Consider the following 21863-nt stretch of genomic DNA (forward strand, 5'->3'; position numbering starts at 1 on the left):
TTGTCAATTTCTTTCATTTTGCCACAAACGTCTGTGTATTTCATAGGGATTTGATGATAAACTTACACAAAGTACTACATGGCTGTGAAGTTATGCAGACAACAGCAGTTAAGAAATCTACCTATTATTTGTGCAACAACAAGAAATTGTGTTTCCACATGTAACAGAATTTAGTTATTAGATATATATACAGGCTGGACAGTGGCGCAGTTGGTAGCACTGTTGCCTTGCAGCAAGAAGGTCCTGGGTTCGATTCCCGGCCGGGGTCTTTCTGCATGGAGTTTGCATGTTCTCCCTGTGCATGCGTGGGTTCTCTCCGGGTACTCCGGCTTCCTCCCATAGTCCAAAAACATGACTGTCAGGTCAATTGGTTTCTCTAAATTCTCCCTAGGTGTGAGTGTGTGTGTGCATGGTTGTTTGTCCTGTATGTCTCTGTGTTGCCCTGCGACAGACTGGCGACCTGTCCGGGGTGTGCCCCGCCTCCCGCCTGGAACGTAGCTGGAGATAGGCACCAGCAACCCTCCCGACCCCATTAGGGACAAGGGTGAACAGAAAATGGATGGATGGATATATATACATATACATACATTATGATGCTAGTTTGGTGCTCTTGGGGCCCTCTAGTGGTGTGGAGGTCTTAATCAGCCACATGCCTTTACACTGATTTTAAATGTCCATCTTGTAATACTTTCCTTTAAGGGTAAAAGGAGTAAAATCCTCAATTAAGATTTTCAGAAGGATGAGTTGCTGTTATTATTTTTATTGCATGGCATAAAAAGCAGAACTGAACATACAGCTTGTAAGTAAGTCAGAGTTAATTTGTGAGCCGCCTGTGGATCCTGATGGTATTCATTTGGTTCATTTGGTCTTCATTTCTGTTTTTCTCATGGCATACTGGGCTTCTTTCAGCAGAGCCTCTCTGTGTGTGATGTACCGCTGTCGCCTCTTGGCTCTGTAGCGCTCTAGTCTTTTCTCTTCCTCCTGCGGGTCCGGCAGCGCTCCTTCCCACCTCAGGCTGTCCAGGGCCTGGACGGCAGCCTTCATTAGGTGTGCAGGAACTTTGTTGTTGCTGATTGTATGAGAGGCTGACAGGTGGCTCTTTGTATCCTTTTGTCGTTCTTTTGCCTTCCCGGCACCCCGAGAGAAATTATCCTTGGGTTTCGTACCGGTAGCCCTGAACTTGGAAAGCTGAGTTTGACCTGGATCTTGAGGAGGCAGCTGGGATATTGGAGATAAACTCCCAGGATTCTCTGCAGGCATGCAATATAAACATGTAATCTCTTGCACATTTGCAGACAAAACTGACAAAATTGAAGGGGCTACTGACCAGGGTTATAATAGTTTGGATTTTTCATTATAGTTTAGCTTTATTTCATTGTGACTTTTTGTTTGTCTAATTCAGCTAGCTTAAATTACACATTCATATTGACACATTTTATTATTACTTATTTATTTTATAATTATTAAAGCCTTGCAACAAAATTTTTGCTCAATATGTACATTTCCAAGAATGACAATGAAGACTGTTTATGTCTAATTATTTTTTAAGAGTGTGCTTGCTATTTTTTTATAAGTTATTATTAGTTAAATATTGTTGAGTTTTCATTAGTTATAGTAGTAGTCATAGTTTAGTTATTTCAAACTTTTTAATTTTGTTTATAAAAACTAGCTTCTGTATTTTATGTCACACTATGTAAAAACTCAGTTATGTTAGATATACAGATTATTTTAACATGGTAACTATGTTGTTTTTAACATGGTAACTATGTTGTTTTAAGGTTTTAAACTTAGCTAGAAGTGGAAGATGTTGTCTAGTTCCAACTATGTTGTTATATAATCAGTGATGTTGACTGTAGCACTACTTTTTTAAAGCTACAAGTCCAAGCATTGCATATCAAATTAATATAATGCTTGCAGCTGAAGAATAAACATAGTGCCTTGTTGTCTATAATCTGCACTGATTTTGTGAATAGCCCCATCACGATCTTAAACCCATTTTTAATCCATAAAAAAGCAAAAACGTATTACCTTTTAGTTTTGAATCGGTGGGAGAAGCGTTATTTCTCTTTTTGTTCTTCCTGAGGTCAGAGACCCTTGGTTGCAGCAGTTTGTTACATTTACCCTCATCTGCCATGATGGTCTTTGAAATGCGCCTGCGCAGAAATCGTTAACAACGATTTAGAGCAGAAAGTGACACAAATTTTAAAAAATATTGAATTACTTTCACGAATATTAGTAGCTTTACTCTTTAGATTACGTTGGGTTGGAATGAAATATCCTTGTAAATCCCAGAAGACGCTTCGCAGCTACTTTTCCTGTTTGTTCCGGAACTAACGTTTCTCCATGGCAACAGAACACACGCCTCTTAGAGACGAGCCCTGTTTGGTGACAAGTTTCTATTATATTATATTTGTACAATTTTAAGTTTGAATTTGTGCCACATACCGCTCATTTTATTAGGACAACCAACGTAAAAACCTTCTGCTATGTTTAAACTCGAAACAAAATTACTAGTTAATAATCCCACCGAGAACCAATAAAGTGAAATGACCCCGACGTGATTTGAACACGCAACCTTCTGATCTGGAGTCAGACGCGCTACCGTTGCGCCACGAGGTCATGACGTAAGTTCCTCATATCGTGGTATAAAAACACTATAGATAATAGAGCACGGACTGCAGATTATGTTTGAGTGCTTAAAATATATTTGACAGCTGATCAAAAATAATCCACTGATTGCAAAATTTATACAGTTCCTCTTACAGTGCATGTTAAACCGACTGAACCTGCACGTTAAGCTTTGTCTGATCAAAAATGAAGCCATAAACATCACAACAAGTAGACATATTCAGACATGTCAGAGGCTAGAAAGGACATTTTCAGGTGTTTAATTGTAACATACAAAAATGTAGAAATTTAGTTCAACCACTTACTTCAGAAATACACCTCATTATACAATTCATAGTTTTGCTTATGTTGCTGTTATCACAAAAAGCTGCTATTCTAATTGATATTCAATTTACTGTAATCTTAAAAAGTGATTGATAAGACCATAAGAACTAAAACTAATCCCAAAAAGCAGTTACAGGTGGTGATTAATGGGTAGGAAGCAGAAAAGTTTGGGGACCAGAGTATTAAACTATACCACAGGTGCACAGATATCATTCTCTGTACCTGATTTCCCATTTTAGAACTGCCTCAGGATTTTATTAAACTCCAAGACATAAACTGTTAAAATGTTAAACAAGGAAAATATTCCAAATATGCAGAACACCAGAACTTCAATACTGACACTGGACAAAACTAAAAAGCTAACCTTAATAAGTGCAACTATACATCCTATTAATGTTGATCTGTACTACCGTATGTTTTATCCTTTCAGTTCATGATTTCTTTTGCTTTTTGATTACAAAAAATATGTTTGGTAATAAAACAATGTAGGAATACAAAGTGTAAATCTATACATTACTCTTCTGCTCAGAAGATCAAGAAAATTGGAGGAAATTTAATCTAGCTCTATGCTGCTAAAGAAAATTCTGCATCTTTTAAAGCAATTTTAAAACATATGATCTAAAATGTATTTTAAAGACTTTTTTTTTTAAACAAAACGTGACTGACAGGAATATACCTATTTAAGGAAGTAAAAAAACAAACAAAGTAAGATCATATAACTCTGTCCTTTTAACATGCCACATATCTTGCCTCACAGTTTCCTCTATGTGGAGTTTTAAAGGGAGTTTCCATCCTGTTCCTGTCCCACAGAGTTTTCATTTAGGCACAGATCTCACATCTCTGTGCACAGAAACAAACAGATGGACTTTAATTGAATAATTAAAGCAAACTTTGACACAGCTATAACCACGCTAACCGCACCAAATTTTACTGAAGTGGTAGTTTATGTTCACACTTGTGTATCTGCCAAAAATAGCTCAGTCAGAGCCTAAACAAGTCTTTCCTGCTTATGTATTTCCCACACTTCTGAAATGCACCAGAGCTGCAGGAAGAAAGAGGATAAATCATCATGCTGAGTCAGAAATGACACGTAGCATTTATCCATGCTGGAGTGACAAAGTTCACACTGTGATACAGACACGATACAAAATGTTTTCCTTCAGGCTTTCGCCTTAAAACTGACACAGCTTGTCTGATTTTATCTGAATCAGAAATTCAGATAAACTGTTTATATGGGGGGAAATACAGACAAAGAAGTGGAGCAGTTTTAAAAAGCAAATGTGTTTCAGCAGTTTAAGTGAATGAGAAGGTTGTTGCGCTGAGTGAAAATTTCATTACATGTTTTGTTTCTTGTTTCACTCAGGAAGATTATTTGTGACGCACTGCCTCCAACCTCAAATTCTGTTTCATTAATTGTGAGCATTTTCACAACAAATCTAAACATCAAGGCACTTTAAATTTAGTACAAGCAGGGACGGCTGGTATAAGTGGGCTAGTAGGGCTAAGCCCTCCCTGACATTTACAATAAAGTCGCTAAAATAAACAACTTAAAATTAAATACCTAAAAATAAATACATTTTAGAAATAATGTATCATATTTTGTTAAATTTTCAACAAACCTGGTGACAAACCACCTGGGGAAAATCTTTCTGAAGTGCTAACTTCTGACAGCCCCATTCAGCGTAATGTCTTTCACGGCTCAGAATGATTGACAGGCGTCTAGCCACGCCCCCTCGGTTTGCAGCTCATTGGGGCTAATTTTGGTCAGCCCAGGGTCAGCCCAGGGTCAGCCCAGGACCAGCCCAGGGCCAGCCCAGGGTCAGCCCAGGTTCAGCCCAGGGCCAGCCCAGGTTCAGCTCAGGGCCAGCCTCGGTCAGCCCAGGGTCAGCCCAGGGTCAGCCCAGGACCAGCCCAGGGCCAGCCCAGGGTCAGCCTAGGTTCAGCTCAGGGCCAGCCTCGGTCAGCCCAGGTTCAGCCCAGGGTCAGCCCAGGGCCAGCCCAGGTTCAGCCCAGGGCCAGCCCAGGTTCAGCTCAGGTTCAGCCCAGGACCAGCCCAGGGCCAGCCCAGGTTCAGCCCAGGTTCAGCCCAGGGCCAGCCCAGGGTCAGCCCAGGTTCAGCCCAGGGTCAGCCCAGGTTCAGCGCAGGGCCAGCCCAGGTTCAGCCCAGGGCCAGCCCAGGTTCAGCTCAGGGCCAGCCCAGGGCCAGCCCAGGTTCAGCTCAGGGCCAGCCCAGGGTCAGCCCAGGTTCAGCTCAGGGCCAGCCCAGGGCCAGCCCAGGTTCAGCTCAGGGCCAGCCTCGGTCAGCCCAGAGCCAGCTGCCACAGGATTCACCCAATCAGGATGGACTTGCCTCGAGCTCGAGTGTGTGTGGGCGTGGTTTGGCGTAGACTGAGAAGGAGCGATGGCGAGCAATATTAGCAAAAATGAGGTGGATTATTTAACCTTTTTGCATCCCAGAAAAGTCATTGGAGTGAGTTGATCTTTAAATAAGGTAGGCCTCATTTAAAAACATATTGTATCTTGTTCCTTTTTATCAGTGTGATTGTACAGAAGCGCATTGCTATCACGCAGGAAATAAGTATATTTGTGAGTGCAGTCTTAGAAAGAAAATACAAAAATTGCTGAGACACAACAGTGTACTTTTGATTTGTCTGGGAAAGAAACTGGGACAAAGACATGATTATTGTAAATAAAACTGTGTTAAAACAAAAGGTATTTGTAGCAATATCTTGACTGATTCCTGTGTTGTAGGAAGAAGATAAAACTAAAAACAGAAAACACAGAGAACTGAAGTCATTCTCCATCATTTAATTAGAAATAATTTAGAAACACATACATGGAGAGTAGTAGGAAAACGTTTTACAGTAGTGTAAACCAATAGCAACATAGCTACTGACATATTTTAGGGTAACCTAAACTCTCTCCTCTCAGACTAGATGTTTGTTTCAACTAATCTGACCATAAACTAAACAGAACGTAAGAAGTTTAATGTTTAAGACATTGTGAGTCAACTCAAAAATCCAGATGTATCAAAGTGCACTGGGATGTGCTCACAGCACAGTTGTTGACAGCTTTACAGCTTTTAAAGGCATGCCAAGTTAGATTCAGAAGGAGTTTGCATAAATAAATGTCAGCTCAGTGAGGCCAAGTGTTTTGCAGAGCAAATGAAAGGGGGTTAACCTTACTGCTATCCCTCCAAACCAGAGAGAAATTAGATCATCTTACAAGCTGAGATGTGGTGTAGAAAATAGAGATGTAGAGTACAGCTTATTCCAAGGGCTGAATCTATCTGACATCTTTTATTATCATCTTCCTATAGTGCTAGTTACCAAAAATATTTGCGTAAGAGTTCAAATAAAAGACAAACTGTAATCTTGATGCTTCTATATGAGGAAAATAAGGTGAAGATTTATATTGTTCCCCATTTGTTGTCTGTACTCATCCTAATGTTGTGCTATAATGAAAATTACTGATTCATAATGATCTCAAGCCTCATGAATCCTGCAAAAGGACACTGTGTATGACTCATGAGTCTGTGAAAGTGACACGCTGAGACCCAGCAATGAGCAAAGCGATTAACAGTTCCCCTGAAACAGCTTGACATGGGTCAAGTGTTGAACTTTATGCAAATTGCAAACTCACAAAGAAGCAGGAAATTGTAGAATTTGTGTAATCGTCAAAGAAAACCGACTTTCGTAGGATTGCATTTGGTTAAATAGATCAATAAAGCAATCATAAACCCAACCATGATTTGCTGCGTGTGCTCACTGAGTCAGGTGACAGTGAGGAAGCAGTTTTTTCGACTGCAGCAACTTTACAGCTGCAGAGTGACAAGCCCAGGTTCTCAGCAGACAGAAAAAGAAGACTGGCCATACAGTCCTAAAATGTGTGTGTCGGCATGCGTCAGCTTGGAAAGGGTAAGAAGTTCATCCCAACCTGCTGATGTCTCCACAGGGCAACTGCAGCTGGTTAATAGCACCACAAAAAAAACTTTGGTGCAATTAGTGCTGGATCAAAATGAAAACATGTCAGTTCCTTTTCCAGCATGTTTGTACTAAACCTACCGACAAGTTGGAATAAACATTTGCTTCACTTTCCATAACAAAGGAAGTATAGAGATAGGATCTACAGCTTTTCATCGGAGCCAGAAAATGGATACATTTTCTATTTCTTCATTTGCACATTTTCTATTCAAAGAAGCTGTCTCATATATTTATTTTATTAAAGCTGCGTTGACACAGCAGCCTGATGGGATCCAATTCTAATTTTTTGTGAAATCTGATGTTTTTGCAGTGGTCATTCACACGACATATACGTAATCTCCAGTGTGAACTGCAAACAATCTAAATGTGTCCCGCATGCGCAGTGGAGGGCGAAATAATGTCACACAGAGAGCGTGCTCAGTGTTTTACCAGCCGCCATAAAACAGTAGTGCTCAGTAAAAGTCGATGCTAACGGTGGAGCGCATCTTACAATTTTGACGTTGTTGTCTGACCGAAGCCAACACATTAACAATTTAATCCTATTTATTGTCCGCCATGGTTGTTGTTTTTCTTCCCCCTTGCGCGTATTAGGATGCAGAATAGTGACGTTTGTCGAGTATCAGTAACGTTCAGGTCAGATGAATGTGACCTGGCTGTACAGACTCAAGTCACATTTGAAAAGATCAGATCGGATGTCCAAGTGGTCTGGGACGCGTTCGGAAAAAATCTGGTCTCTGTTGTTCAGACTGTCATGAAAATATCAGATGTATTAAGGCAAATAAATCAGAATTGGGTTACTTCAGGCTGCAGTGCGAACACAGCCTTATTTTCTAGAAGGCCACGCCACGCTAACTCATTTTAACCAGCTAAAAATGACTCGGATATTTTCCCTGATTTTCTTTTCATCTTCTCTCATCGGTTTTAAGACATAAAGCAAATTACTTGTTGACCCAGAACTGAATGAGGCAGTAGCAAACAGCAGCTTTGTTTTATTGTTTTCATTACATTATTTTAGGCTCAAACCAGTCATTCAGTCTAATTCCTCATTCAGAGGAAACATGTCCGACTTTCCCCATCAAACTACTGAATACCAGCCGCACACAGTGGAGCTCGGATGATGCCATACAATATTTGAATATCAAATAAGAGCTGCATGTGTGCCTCAACGCCATTAAAAGAAAGAAAGGACATTTTAACCTCAAAATCAATCAATCAAACAAACAAGATTAGATTTATGCAAAACATTTTGGCTACCAGGTAAAACTAGGCGGTTAAAAGGTTAAACTAGGTTCAAGCAGAGTGAACCTGCTAAACTATTTTACCTGTAGTCAGATTCTGTCTGATTTTTCAGAATAAATTGTTTATATTGGACATTTGCAGATAGTTTAGCACTCCTTAAACATACAACTAGAATATGATTTGCCAAATGTGGTATTTTACAATCTGGGTTACAGTAAACTAAAGTTAAAGGTCTGAATTTTTTGTGTGCATAATTATAGTTCTGTAGACATAAGGTGAAGGATGTTGGCTTCAGTAGTAGAAATGACACCTTTTAGTGATCACTGCATTTTTAGCCAACTGGATGTCACAGCTATAAAAACAAAGTTATGTTTTTCTTTAATTTCAAATGTCAGAAAGTCAAAATTTTGTGCAACAGATCTGTTTTTACATTCAGATGAAATGGTGGACAAAAACCAGTCTGAATATTTGTTTACAGTAACTTCTACTTCAGATATAAAGCGACTCAGAGAGGAAAATCATGCAACTCAAGACAAACCAGTGGCGTGTTTAACTTGTTTGAAATGGCCTGAAACCATTTAGGTGGCTGCATAAGAAACATTTAACAGATTTGCAAAAACCTTTCAAATCTATTCGTTCCACTTAAACTTGTTCATTTCTTTCCTTACAACCAGAAACTTTATTGTATTTGTTTTGACGGACCACCACTAAGCTGACTTATATACGGATTCAAAAATTATGAAAAGTGTGGCTTGCATTACCCGAGTTGATCGAGGTATATCAGGCTGTTCGAATGGAGAACATCTGCGAATTTCAAACCTCAAAATCTTGCCACAGATTCCCAAGTGAATTTAGGTCTGGATTTTGACCAGGCCGTTCTCATGACCCATTTTATTGTGGCTCTGGCGGTATGCTTAAGGTCATTGTACTGTTGCCTTTGACCCAGACTCAAGTCTTTTGTAACCTCAAATAAAAGTGTTGCACCTGAAAGTATCTATCGCCACAAGTAGAAGAAAACTGATGCATGGTATTAAGGAAGAATAATTATTGTTAGCTTTGAACAAAACGTTTGGCTCGTCTCTTCCTTAAAAGGCCCGGATCCTCTCAGCGAGCAGCGCAGCTGTAAAGCGAAACCACAACACGGCGTGTTGACGTCACAGATCACAGAGTTTAATTCATACAAAGCAACGCATGAATCAGTTAACAAAGCTGCAGAGGTACAGAGATATGCATTTTTCTCATACAAATAAAGACAAAACAGGGGGAGACATACAAACACGAAACAAAGACGAAACAAAGACAAAAAGGCAAAAAATAGTGGCCCCGCTCTCTCTATTTTCCTCCTTACACGTCATCTTATACCAAAGAGGTGTTTTCCGTATTTAATTTATGCAAAGAAGGCGTTCCTCCTGTTGACCAACCGAGAGCCACCTTGGAAAAACGTAAACCTTCCCCTAAGTTTTAATGACAAAACTCAAGAGTCATTTTAGTTGTTAAAGTTATAAGTTAATTTCACAAAACCTATTTTACTCTTTTGGACTCAGCATCTCCCAAGATTTGAATCTTTGCCTTATCACGAACAATATTTAAAAGGTGTATCAGAAATTAAACATAAATGTTTCCAAGATTCGAAGTCTGTGATCAACTCCAGATGCAGCTCAGAGCCCCTGGGAAACCCCCCAACCTCCGACCTCTAAGCAGGGGAAGATATTATTTATGGCCTACTAATTTAACGCCTTTCAAGAGAATAGTGTTTTGTGGCTGCTCTAAGTTACAGCCTTGCCAGGAGAATGTTTATCTCTGCTTAACATTTGTCCAAATAGGAATGTTTATCTCTTAAACGCACATGGCATGAGATTAGCCATATTAAACACTCAACAATATCCATATTTCCTTAACAATGGTTACCACTTTTATTTCACAAATACAAATATGAAAAGTGTGGCATGTGTTTGAAATCCAGGACAACCAACTGCATTCAGAGGTCAGACTCCTTCTCTATGATTTATCCGAGGTTTGTCAAAGAACAACAGTAATAAGCTCTGCTGGTTACATCTGATCTCTGATGAGAAAAGCGACAAGATGGTAACTCTGGAGGAGCTGCAGTAACAACCCGCTCAGGCAGGAGAATCTGACATCAACATATCACTCAACAACCTGGCTTTCACAGAAGAAATCCATTGTTAAAAGAAAGACACCACCTACCATGTAAATGATAAATAGTTGAACATTTTGGTCTATTTTGCTCCACAGCACAGGACATATGGAGAGGAAAATGATCCAATTCATGCCAGCAAGTCCACCTGCTAATGGCTAAAAAGACACAGTGATGGTTTTGGATTACTCTAATTAAAATTCAATCTAATCTGATTGAGACACTTTATTTTTCCTTGTCCTTATACAAGCATTTCTTCTTTTTACATTTCCTTGTCTCCTCTTTTTAATTTTCCTTATGCATTTCTGCCTCATTATGCAAATGAAGAGTGGCGATATTATAAGGGTTCGGCTTCTGCCTATTGGCTGGTTAGCATTACACGCTACTTGGCATCAACAAAGATGGCGAGCAGTTTATCAGCGAGCTGAAGCTTAGCAACTTTATTAGAAAATAATGCTTTAATTCCCGACTTTATTATTTTTCATGTGGACGCTCAGACATGATGGGGGACCAAAACTGAAATAGAAGGAAAAACAAAATATATATATTTCTGATTTTATTTTTAATTATGTTAGTTTTGGTCCTCCATAGCGGTGTGACCAGAAATAGGCCAGAAATGCTCAAAAACCCTAAAATATGATAAGTTTAAACAAAAACTTGTCCTTAATTATATTGTAATAAATGTATACATACAATGTACAATGTGTGCATTTCCACTACTGATGCTTCCACTGTGTTGTCCTGATGTTTCCAAGTGAAACATTACAATCTGCTGCCTCATTGCGTGCAGTTTGTCCTGCGTGAGCGCGCCACTGACGTGCGTTTCTCGTGATGCCTACGTCATGACGCTGCCAGCTGATCGGAGTGGGAAGCCGGGTTGTGCGTGTGGACTGGGCGTGTGAATATGTGTGAGATATAGAGGGAGGGAGGACTGGGACAGACAGGAGTTGTGTAAAAAACGGGGGAAAGAAAAAGAAGAGGGACTGAAGTCCTGCGTTGCGTCCGCCGCGGTTCCGACGATAAAAAACGCTCCAGATACCAGAAATCCACTCAGACCTTTAAATACTGTGCAAGCGTGTGGGTGAAGGAAATCCACAGACACCGACACACCCTGGAAAAGCTCCAGGAAGGACTCCGCGGGGAGCAGTGGGCGAGGCGGAGCGCTCCGGATGAGCCGGGGAGCGGGCAGGAGCAGCAACCCGGCGCCTGGTGCTGAAGGTGGGGCTGGATGATTCCGTTCTGTCTGGGCGCTGCTGCCTCTCTCTCCCACAATCTGATCGGTTCTTTCAGCTTGCTTTAGCCCGTGGTGGCTTCATGACCCAGTTTGTATTAAAATGTTCTCTGGGAAACGCATTATTCATGTGATTTTCACATCTATACGCTAGATTGTTGCTTTTTTCCGCCTTTTTTCATGACTCTGAGCTTCATGGGGATTTAGATCGGGTGTTTTAGGAGTTCTGGTTGAAGGCCTGCTGCCTTTCAGACCCTCTGACTCTGAGGAGCGTTGATTTAACAAGAAATCTCACATTTAGTCCGGATAAGCTGTAAACTCACATTTTAATAATTTCTAGTAAAAACATTCAGCCAGTTTAAGTGTTTTTCATCACATAATGCCTATAACTACACAAATGTAACAGAAAATGGGTAAAAATGAATTCAGATGAGGAATGAGGAAGCTTGCTAGTCAAACAGGCAGTTCATGTTGAACAAATGTTATAATGCAAGCTGGAAATGTTCTAACTTTCTTCTTCCAGACCTGGACTAAGCCATCAAGAAAGGCCTCCATCTGAAGCTTCTTTAAAATTTGCTGAGTTCATGACAGGCCAAGGAGGAAGCCTGCGCTCAAGTAGGCGATAGGTGAAAATCTGAATAACTGAGGCAGAGTCATTTCTCAGAAATGCAGTGACACCAGCAGTTATTTGGCAGGGATGGAAAATTCTTCAAGTTTATTTGGATGTTTATGAGAACAAGAAGTACGTTCTGAAAAGCAGGGCACTTATTTAACCCTCCAGGTCCATCGTGGAGCTCTGCCGAAACGCTTAGAAGACAAAAATGCCTTCATGTATGGGCGGTTTTTCCTCTGGTTCAGATGGTTGTAGAGGAAAGCTTGGTGTTATGCATGTTACATAATTGTGCAGCCAGAGTTCAGTGTGCCGGTAGGAATGCGCAGTAGACTGTGTCACGAGCTGCATTTGTGCCATTGCAGTCCGGAGCGTGACATAATCCACCCTGTCAATGAAGATCATATGCAGACGACAGGATGTCAGTCACAGAGAGGCTCTTCCTGCCGTCTTTCTTCACGTCCTCCTCCTTCGCTGCCTCTGCTGCTGCTGCCTTACTGCTCTCATTTTGCAGAAGTGAAGCCATTTTGCTCAACTTGGGTTCCAGCCTTTAATTCATGTTGCGTGCCTTGTCATGGGAGAATGGGGCAAGAAGGGACATACGTAGGTTCAATTAAAACATGGCACTGAATGCCCGAGGACGGGCTTATAGGCATCATGCAGAGTCACTAATTCAGGACAGCATTCAAGTAGTCAACAGTTAAAGTCTTGGAAACTGTGAGCACCAGAGTGTAAGAAGAGGATCTCTCTGCTCTGAGCCTCCGCCCTTTCTCCGTCTTTGTCCTTGTTCTCATTATGAAACGATCAGTTTGTCATAGAAACTTCAGTCTGGGACGTGAAACAACCTCTCAGCCCGGGCCACACCCAAGCCAGAGGAATCTACCTGGATTTAACATTTCATTGCTGAGTTTTTTCCATTCAGAGAGCTGCAGCTGCATTATGCAAAATCTGTTCTCCTTTTTTTAATGCGTTCCCTTGTGGCAGCTTCATGGTGAGGTTGGTGTAACACAGTTGCTCTGTGTTATTGTGTGACTTCACAATATCACAATTTGATGCTTTGCAGAGGTATTTAGCATTTGTTATATTGCAACCACAAAAGTCAAACTGATTCTTGAAGAGATGTGTTCAGTGCTCGTTACTAGAAATCTAATGCAATCTATTCTGCAAAGGCCTGAGAGGTTTGTTTCAACCAACAGCATCATGGAGACTGTTGATATGACCAGAGTTAAATACTGGAAAATTATAGCCCATCTGCCAAACAAAATATGGAGGTCACTGAGTGTCAACAAGAACGTTAAAGTTGGAAAAAAGTCACTATTGGTGCCATTTTCAGTGGACTGCAGACATGGTGAATGGTGATCATGCAAAATACTAACCCTACCCCAACCTATGGAAGCACATGGTGGTGGCAGCATCATGCTGTGGGGATACCTTTAATCTGTAAGGACAGGGAATCTGGTCAAAGGTGATGGGGGTAAAGGTTCACCTTCCAGCTGGACAACAACACTAAACGCATAGCAGATCTACAATGTAGGGTTTTTTAATGGCCTAGTCAAAGTCCAGAACTCTTCACCTATTTTGCAAAGAAATATTTATTTACATTTCCCTCCCACTTCACAATATTATGTCACTATAGTCACAAGATCTATATGAATAGATAATAAATTTAATAGAATATTCACTGAACCTCAATCCAGAACTGCACAGGATTCTGGGAGATGTAGGCATTAGCTGCTCACAGTTAGCAAAAGTAAAGTTGGTGGAATCAACTAACTAACTCACTCATTCTTTGGTTACCTAGCAACTCACTCATTCTTTGGTTACCTAGCAACAACCTGTTGAGTAACTTGCACAGCAGCAGTTTAAGGTTTTGCCACTGTGCCTCATAACTAGGCCTGTCACAATAACGCATTTTGTCCGATGATAAATTGTCACAGACGTTTTTGCGATAAATGATGCTATTAAGTAACACAACCATGGGAATTGCATAATAATGCAAAAACACACAAACTTTAAATTCTAACATTCAAAACTGGAACTGGAAGATATTCTAAATATCCAAAATAACAGAATCGGCAGAAAATTAAAGAATTTTTGTCTTGAGACTAAAGCGGCATACTGAAGACTTTTGTCATCCAGTTTTTGGTAGAAAGAGAAAGAAAATGGAAAAATTACACAAAGGTAAATTATTGATTTATTTAAAATTTACCATATGATTAACTGATTTATTGCAACAGGCTTACTCTCTCCATTGATTTACAGCAGCTGCATAGCATTTTAAAGTAAAGTAAACCTACTTAAATACATTTAGCTGTGCTGGCTCTTTGTTGCCGCCTCTCATTAGCCTTGTAGGGTTATCTCTGTGGTAACCCAGTTTCAAGAGCTTTAATGTCAGTAGTTTCCTCTTTGTGTTTGTACGTCATCATTCCTATTTTCCTCTGATGCAGACATCCTGCTCGGTGTTGCCTTCCTCTTTTGCTGCTCTCAGCGCGGCCTCGGTGGGCTTTGTGTGTGTTATCTCCTTCACACTGTTGCTCCGTGCATGAAAGCCCGTCTCAAGGCCCTCGACGCTGCTCGTCATGTGACTCTATTCACCTCGAAACGGGACGGTCAAGCTCGCTGAGAGTGAAGCATGAAGAGAGGGGATGGAAAAGGAGGAGTGGAGGAGATTTCTCCAGCCCACAGCAGCCGGGTGGAATTTCTAACATGCGCAGTGGGAATGTCAGGAATGCAGGATAGTCTGATCTAACCGAGAGAAGGTGGGGAGGACAGACGAGCCAGTGAGGAAGAAAAAAAAATGAAGAGAAGACACTGGAAAGAGTGGCACCGCAGAAGGTCAGGCCCCGTGCACAGTCACTGTCTGCGGAGGGAGGGAGGGTCACGTTATGGAACAAATAAGCAATTCAGTTGGAGCTCCGCCGCAGCCTTCAGGACGTGCTCTGGATGTCCTCATCCCTGACCTTATTCAAGCCAGCGAGAGCGCGAGCGTGTCAACACGTCCTCATTCCCAGTGGGTCACATGCAAACGCTTGGCTCGGGAGCAGCAGCTCCGGTCCAGCGTCAGCGCCGGCCGGGTGTCCTCCTGTGCTCATATATAGAACATTCACAGAACTCCGGTCCAGAACCGCACAGCATTCTGGGGGATGTAGGCAGAGGAAAGGCTGCAGCTGTTCAACCTCTCATAGTCAGCTAAAGCTAGCTTGGTGGAATCACCTAACTGACTAGTCTGCAGTTACCTAGCAACTCAGTTATTCCTTGGTTACCTAGCAACAACCTGTTTGAGTAACTTGCGCAGCAGCAGTTTAAGGTTTCGCCTCTGCGCCTCACAACTAGGCCTGTCACCACAACACCTTTTGCTGGACAATAAATTGTCCCAGAAGTTTTTGCGAAAAATTATAATGATGTTGTTCTGAGACCATTTCCAAGTAATATGATGGTAATGGAATAATAAAATTAAAATTTTGATGAATATTTTACATCAGAATATTAAATATTATGATATTTAATATTATTTAACACTGGATCTGGAAGACATTTTAATTATCTGAACTAAATAAAACAGAAACAACAAATAAAATAAATGATAAAGTCCCTGTAAACAACATTGTTCTTCAAAAACAGGGCCAATTGAGACAAAGGCATTACTTGGTCATGGCTGACGCAGAAATGGATAAAAAAGGAGACAGGAAACTGAAGACGCCACTCTGAGGCCGAGGCGTAGCGCCAATAAGCAGGTCAGGAGGGATGGAGGACCGCCTCAGCAAACTGAGCTCAGGATCATCTACTGAACTGCTGTTTTTCATTTTCTCATTATTCCTTTACATTTCTACTGCGTTGTTGGATAGCAGATTGAATACGCATCTTTTTATTAACGCAGCCTTTCCTGCCTTTAAAAAGCATCATTGGGATGTTTCACAGAGTCCTTAGAAAGTCTGAATTTGATTTTGTTTTCCATGTCCTGATAAATGTGGAAAATATAAGACATGGAAATATGTTTGTTGTTCCCAGTTTGTTGCTGTTCCTGTTGCTTAAATGTTGTATCCTTTCTTTCTTTTCCCTTTGTGTCCTTACTTTCTTCCTTCTTTGTGTCCTTCCTTCCTCCTTTCCTCTTTATAAGCTTCCTTTATCGCTGCCTACCAAAAACTGGACGATAAGTCTTTATTCTGGTGCTTTAGTCTCAACTAGCCCTTTTCTGAAGGACAGTTTTAGTTAGAGAGACTTCATAATTCATTTTGTTGTCTTGTTTACATATTATATGTTGCCGTTATATTACTTGAAAATATCTCAAAACAACAATATTATGGCTAATTGCAATAACTTCTGGGACAATTCATCATCCAGCAGAATTTGTTACTGTGACGAGTTTAACTTTAACCCTCACATATTGATTCATTTAATTATAAAAGTATTGACTACAAACCAAAGCAAAAATGTGTTACAGGTTCCTTGATTTGAAGGACTATTTCTGAATGCAACAGAAAACAAAAGAGATATTACATAAATACGGTTATATTTATCAAGCTAAAGATGAACCAATCCAAATTTTGTAATCAATTTCCAGATTTTCCTGTACAGAACAACTTTGCTCTGTTATCTACTAAGATCTAATCTCACTTGAACCCTGAATTAGCAGCAGATGCAAAGAAAGCTAGAAAACAATTTCATGAACATGTCAGATTTTGATAATTTATCATTTAATTGGTGCATCACAAACCTTTACATGTTTCTAACTGGGTCTCTGTTGGCCGCCATTTTTAAAAACAAAACGAAATCTTTTTGTAAGTTGTGCGTTCTGCATATTTCATCAAACGGTTGCGCTATTGGATAAATCCAATGTCAATAATGAATGAAATTAACCTAATTGTAGCTGATTTTATATTTCTAAAGTTAGAATGAGGACAGTTAAGAGACGACTGATCAAAATGTGCTGCCAATCACTATTTAATGCTATCAATGGAAAGAAAAGCTCCAGTGGGCTGCCATTATCTTTGACTGGAGAAATCTAAAATAAAGAATATTGCTGGTTTCATTTATTCCTGATAATATGAGAACCTGACTTGATTGGCACAGAAACATAAATCAGTTTGTGCAGTTGATGACTTGTCTTCAGATGTTGTTTGGAGATTGGTTTTTCGAAGCGCATTCAGCTGCAAGCCAGCACAGGCAGCGGCCAAATCTGCTGACTCGCCACATTCAGGAAAAAAACAGACATTGATAATAATTCAGTCAGGAGGCTTATTTCTCTGCACAACACGGGATTCTTAGTTTCATGGTCAAAAGAACTCTCTTTCAGATAATTTAAGTGAGCCACTTGTTTTGCAGCATTTTAGTTGTATTGACCACCTCCAGCAAATACTCCAAAAATATTTGTGATTATTATGGTTCTCCAATCTGCAGGAACGTACAGTACGTACTGCTGCTCGTCTGCCTCACGTGAGCACATCCTTCTCGCCTCCAGATCTACTCAAGATTAGGTTTTCTGCAGGCAGGAGAAGCACCGACTTGCTCAGACTGTCATTTACTGAACAGCTATTAGTCAGTTTTAGTGACATATTTTAGTTTTTACTGTTTTAGGGTTAAAGGAAGAAGGTTCAGCCACAACTGAGAATTAGAACGATAGAGAAAAAAATTGTTAGGTTGGTGAAAGCAACTAACGCACTCACTCTTTGGTTACCTAGCAACTCAGTTATTCTTTGGTTACTTAGCAACAATCTCTTGGGTAACTCGCACAGCAGCAGTTTCAGGTTTCGCCAGTGTGCCTCATAACTGCTTAAAAGTAAAAAACTAAATGTCACGCCAACTGTTTGGCAGGATTTTATAAATTTAAAATAATTTTAAAAAACTAACCAAAACATGCTTTTTTTTCAGATCACACGGTCTAGTCTTATGTGTTTTGACTGTTTGTTCATAAATGCCCTAAGAAGAGCTGTGCTATTAATTTGTACTGCTTGCTGTACAATGGCAATCTAATCTAATCAATAATTATCAATATCAACCGATATAAGACATATACTGTGATACGTTTTTCAGCAAATACCACAATTTTCAGATAATCGTCGTATTACCTCCTTTACCTTTTGACAGATCAACTGAGTGTTTTTCAACCAGCAATATTTCAGCCTGAGACAAATCAGGCTAGCAGCCTGATTTGTCTCTTGTGAGTCGAGCCGGACAATATGGCTGAAAAACGTATCACAATAAGTGTTTTATATCAGTTGAAATTGATAATTATTGATTAATTTTTGTTTTAAATACCTTAAATATTACCAAACTGGTGGCCTAATCTTTCCTGTTGTATCCAGTTTTTACTAGACGCCGTTGTTTAGTTTTAAGTGGTTATGAGGCTCAGTGGCGAAACCTTAAACTGCTGCTGCGCATGTTACTCAACATGTTGTTGCTAGGTAACCAAAGACTAGAGTGAGTGAGTTGCTAGGTAACCAAAGAGTGAGTTAGCTGACTCAGTTTAGAATGGTGAAAAAAATCACAAAAATTAAATGTTTGTTTTTTGGCTGCACTATAAAGATCCAAAGAGTGACTGCAACGCTCTTTGGTGAGAAGGAAGTTATCGAGAGAAGGTCAGTGAAGCGTGAAGTCGAAGAAGCTATTTAAAAGAACTGTAAACACTAAATCATGTGGACACATGTCTGCTGTTCATTCAGGGTGAGACAGAAAGACGTTTTCGCAGATAACAGGAAGGCTGATTCCTGTGAGCAAAGCTACTCTGCACATGTTTGAAAATCTCTGTTATAAGTTTCCACATTAAGTCACACAGAGGATGTCGGGTTTTTTTCATGCTAGCATTGCTAACCATGATAATCACTGAAACTTTAGTCAACTTTATCACTCTATTTTTTTTTTATCAATAAACCACCTCCTCACACACACCCAGTGTGACGTCACCTCTTAAGGTAGGAAGGCTAAAAAATATTTTTAATGCTGACCAAGTACTTTATATTTTAGTTTTCAAAAAGAAAAAGGAGTCTACTTAGATTTATGTCACTGGAGGAGGAATTAATGTTCTTTTTCTCTAAGATAAAACTTGAATTTAAATTTGTGAACATTGAAGTTCAGTGCAGATTAAACCCAATTTAAAGTTTGTATATCATATTTAACTACTATTATTCTCCCAAACCCCCTGAAGATCCTTTAATGCTTCACAAAAGGCTCTTTGCACTTCTGAAATGATTCCAGCGTCTGCAATCTCATGCACAGACTGTCCGCTCCTCTCGCTCGTCCCGTAACCACAGTAACTGACTGTTTCTTTGAGAGGCCGTCTGTGATTTTTAAATAACTAAAAGAACATCCAAGAATTTCGCCGGTGGCCCAGCAGAACATGCACAGACAGAACCGAGCGGCCGCTGCTAGTACTCTGACGCATGATCTTGTGTGTGTGCATCTCCTCAGGCGTTCCTACATGTCATCTAGTTTTAGCCACTTAATCACAGCTGATCGCACTCACACACACACACACACACACACACTCTCTCTCTCTGCGCCCACTAACCGTACGTGTGACTGGCTGCAGGCCACCTCGTGCCTACGCTTCATGTGGAGAAACTTTATAGAGGAAGTTTGACAGTCTGTTGTTCTCTGTCTGCAGGGATAAACCAAAATCAGACGAAGGAAGGAGACGGAGTTGCAGTTTGTGACGTTAAGGAGAAAGTGCGTCACTGCGCGACATGTTCTGCTGACGGCTAACTCACAGCAGTTCTTCACTGGCAAGCTTTATGTTCCTGTATGCATGCTAAAGCTGCCAGCTGAAGAACTGCTCTGGTCAGCCCTGCCCTGCATGACTCAAGAAGAAAAAGAAGAAGAAGATGGACGCTGCTGGGAAAGCAGTTCAGTAAACTGGATATATATTTTACGATTTGAATCATTGTATTTTGTGTTAACCTATTAATTAGTTTTTGTGGTAAAATCTTGTGTTCCTGCATGGATGTTGAGAGTGATTGGATTTTTCCGCCTTACAATAAAGAACAAAATGTTCCCCTCTGAAGTCTCATAGTACGCTTCAGAGTGAAGGCAGTAAAACCCCACAGCAGCGATCGATCTCGTGTCCAAAAACTGAAAATAAAACCTCACAGGTATTGATTTAAAAACTGAAAACTCTTGTTTCCTGCTTCCTTGAATGCTCTCCATCAAGTTTTAAGACTCTATAAGTGTGGCCTCGGTTCAGTTGCTGTTACATATACTCCAGAGGAAAAGAAAGGGGTGAAAAACTTGCATAACGTCTGTTTTTCCAATGCCTGAAGGCGTCTTCGGCTTTTCATCAAATTCCTCCGCAGCACGTTCATTTGTGAAGTCACAGGACAAACATGGAGAGGTGCTGGGATTTATTACTGAGGAAAAAAGGGATTTTAAGAATTTAGCTTAAATATTCCTGGTTTTTAGTAAATTTAAGATGAAGACATTTGAATAAAATATGGAGACTAATTAAAAATATATCACCGAGATGTAAACATGACCTGTAGGAGTTTGTTGTCAAAAACGAATGAATAAATTATTTTTAAACATTTCTGTGTTTTTACTGACCAGCATAAACTTGTGAGCGCCTTGAACAACCTGGGCTTGGTGTGCTTCCTGAAACTCGCCACCAGGTGGTGCAAAAGCAAACAGATGGACGAAATGTTGAGGAGGTAAATTCTCACTGAATTAAAATTGAGTTTAGTGAGACTTAAAAGTATGAAAGTAGTTTCTGTTTTGCATCTTTTAGGTTGAATATTTAATCATTTTAAACTTCAATGATTAATTGGAAGAATTTGATGCATGTGTAAGACCTACATTTGCTCAATTATACATAATATTCAGTTAGTTTTTAAGTTAAACAAAACAAGACATAATTATCTCATTTGTGACACTGATTGCTAAATTAGAATAATTACAGTCCTGTGAGATTTTCTTAATCTGAAACTAAGCAACACCGACACATTTGTAGTTATTCTTCTCACCAGACCTCTATTCAAAGTTGGAATCTTATGCATGCAAGAGCATAAATCAAAATACAAGACGTTTGAGTTTGTCAAACTAGTTTTACTGAAGATATTCTTATAATTCAGGTCTGTCAAATATGTGGAAATAAAAACTTTTGTCATTCTGCATCTACCCTCAGTGAAACTGCAGCACATATTTAATATGCCTGATACGTAAAGCTAATTTAAATAAAATGAAAAAGTAATTCAATATTACAGTTTAATAAATTGTTACAGATTTAGCTACTCAAACGAGGCTGTCTTAAACTTTAAATAGTAAATATATTTCTAGTTCATTTTGGAAGCATTTTGTTACATTTACTGGTGGATGTGGTATTAAATACAACTTTTATCATTTATTAATCAGTTACTTTCTAGTAAACAACCAATTAATTTTATACTGTGTGTCAGAAATTCAGTTTTTCTTCTTTGGTTGCAAAATGCTTAATAAATAAAATTTTATACCAACCTGTTGATGTTTTAACATGGTGTTCATTCTGTACGCACTCTATCACTATATTGAATGAATTGTGAATGAACAGTTTGTGGTGCTGCTCTCCATCTTCAGGATCACGGTGATGATGAAAAGACAAATGTCCTAGTTGAAGCATCACCGTCCACTCCGGAATGAGACGCTGAATCGGTCAAACTCAAACAGTTAATCACAAATAATGAAGCTAAATTAAACCAAATTTCTTCTAAAATTAAATCCCCCCGTCTCCCC

The 21863-nt window shown here is 39.8% G+C and overlaps 1 protein-coding gene, 1 long non-coding RNA gene and 1 other non-coding gene across 3 annotated transcripts; 1 reads left to right on the top strand and 2 right to left on the bottom strand.

Annotated features, from left to right (window-relative positions):
• Positions 1-740: 740 nt before the first annotated feature.
• On the bottom strand, positions 741-2370 carry LOC114152635 (protein LIAT1). Its single transcript, XM_028030569.1, has 3 exons — positions 2258-2370; positions 2029-2153; positions 741-1250 (listed from the first exon to the last, which is right to left on the bottom strand). Exons 2-3 carry the CDS (start codon positions 2132-2134, stop codon positions 859-861), a joined length of 498 nt encoding a protein of 165 aa, XP_027886370.1. The 5' UTR covers positions 2135-2153; positions 2258-2370; the 3' UTR covers positions 741-858.
• A 177-nt stretch (positions 2371-2547) lies between these two features.
• On the bottom strand, positions 2548-2619 carry trnaw-cca (transfer RNA tryptophan (anticodon CCA)). Its single transcript has one exon. It is a non-coding gene; the product is annotated as a tRNA-Trp (tRNA).
• An 8614-nt stretch (positions 2620-11233) lies between these two features.
• Positions 11234-20683, top strand: LOC114153727 (uncharacterized). The gene is made up of 2 exons (XR_003597391.1): positions 11234-11547; positions 19771-20683. It is a non-coding gene; the product is annotated as an uncharacterized LOC114153727 (long non-coding RNA).
• Positions 20684-21863: the final 1180 nt, after the last annotated feature.

This window comes from Xiphophorus couchianus, chromosome 11 (genome assembly GCF_001444195.1).
Source record: "Xiphophorus couchianus chromosome 11, X_couchianus-1.0, whole genome shotgun sequence".
NCBI classification, from domain to species: domain Eukaryota; kingdom Metazoa; phylum Chordata; class Actinopteri; order Cyprinodontiformes; family Poeciliidae; genus Xiphophorus; species Xiphophorus couchianus.

What these genes read in the sequence shown, in the direction of transcription:
- LOC114152635 (XM_028030569.1), bottom strand. Translation starts at nt 2,134, where the DNA reads ATGGCAGATGAGGGTAAATGTAACAAACTGCTGCAACCAAGGGTCTCT. An exon ending in CACCGATTCAAAACTAAAAG is followed by an intron (nt 1,251 to 2,028) that starts GTAATACGTTTT and finishes GCATGCCTGCAG; the next exon opens with AGAATCCTGGGAGTTTATCT.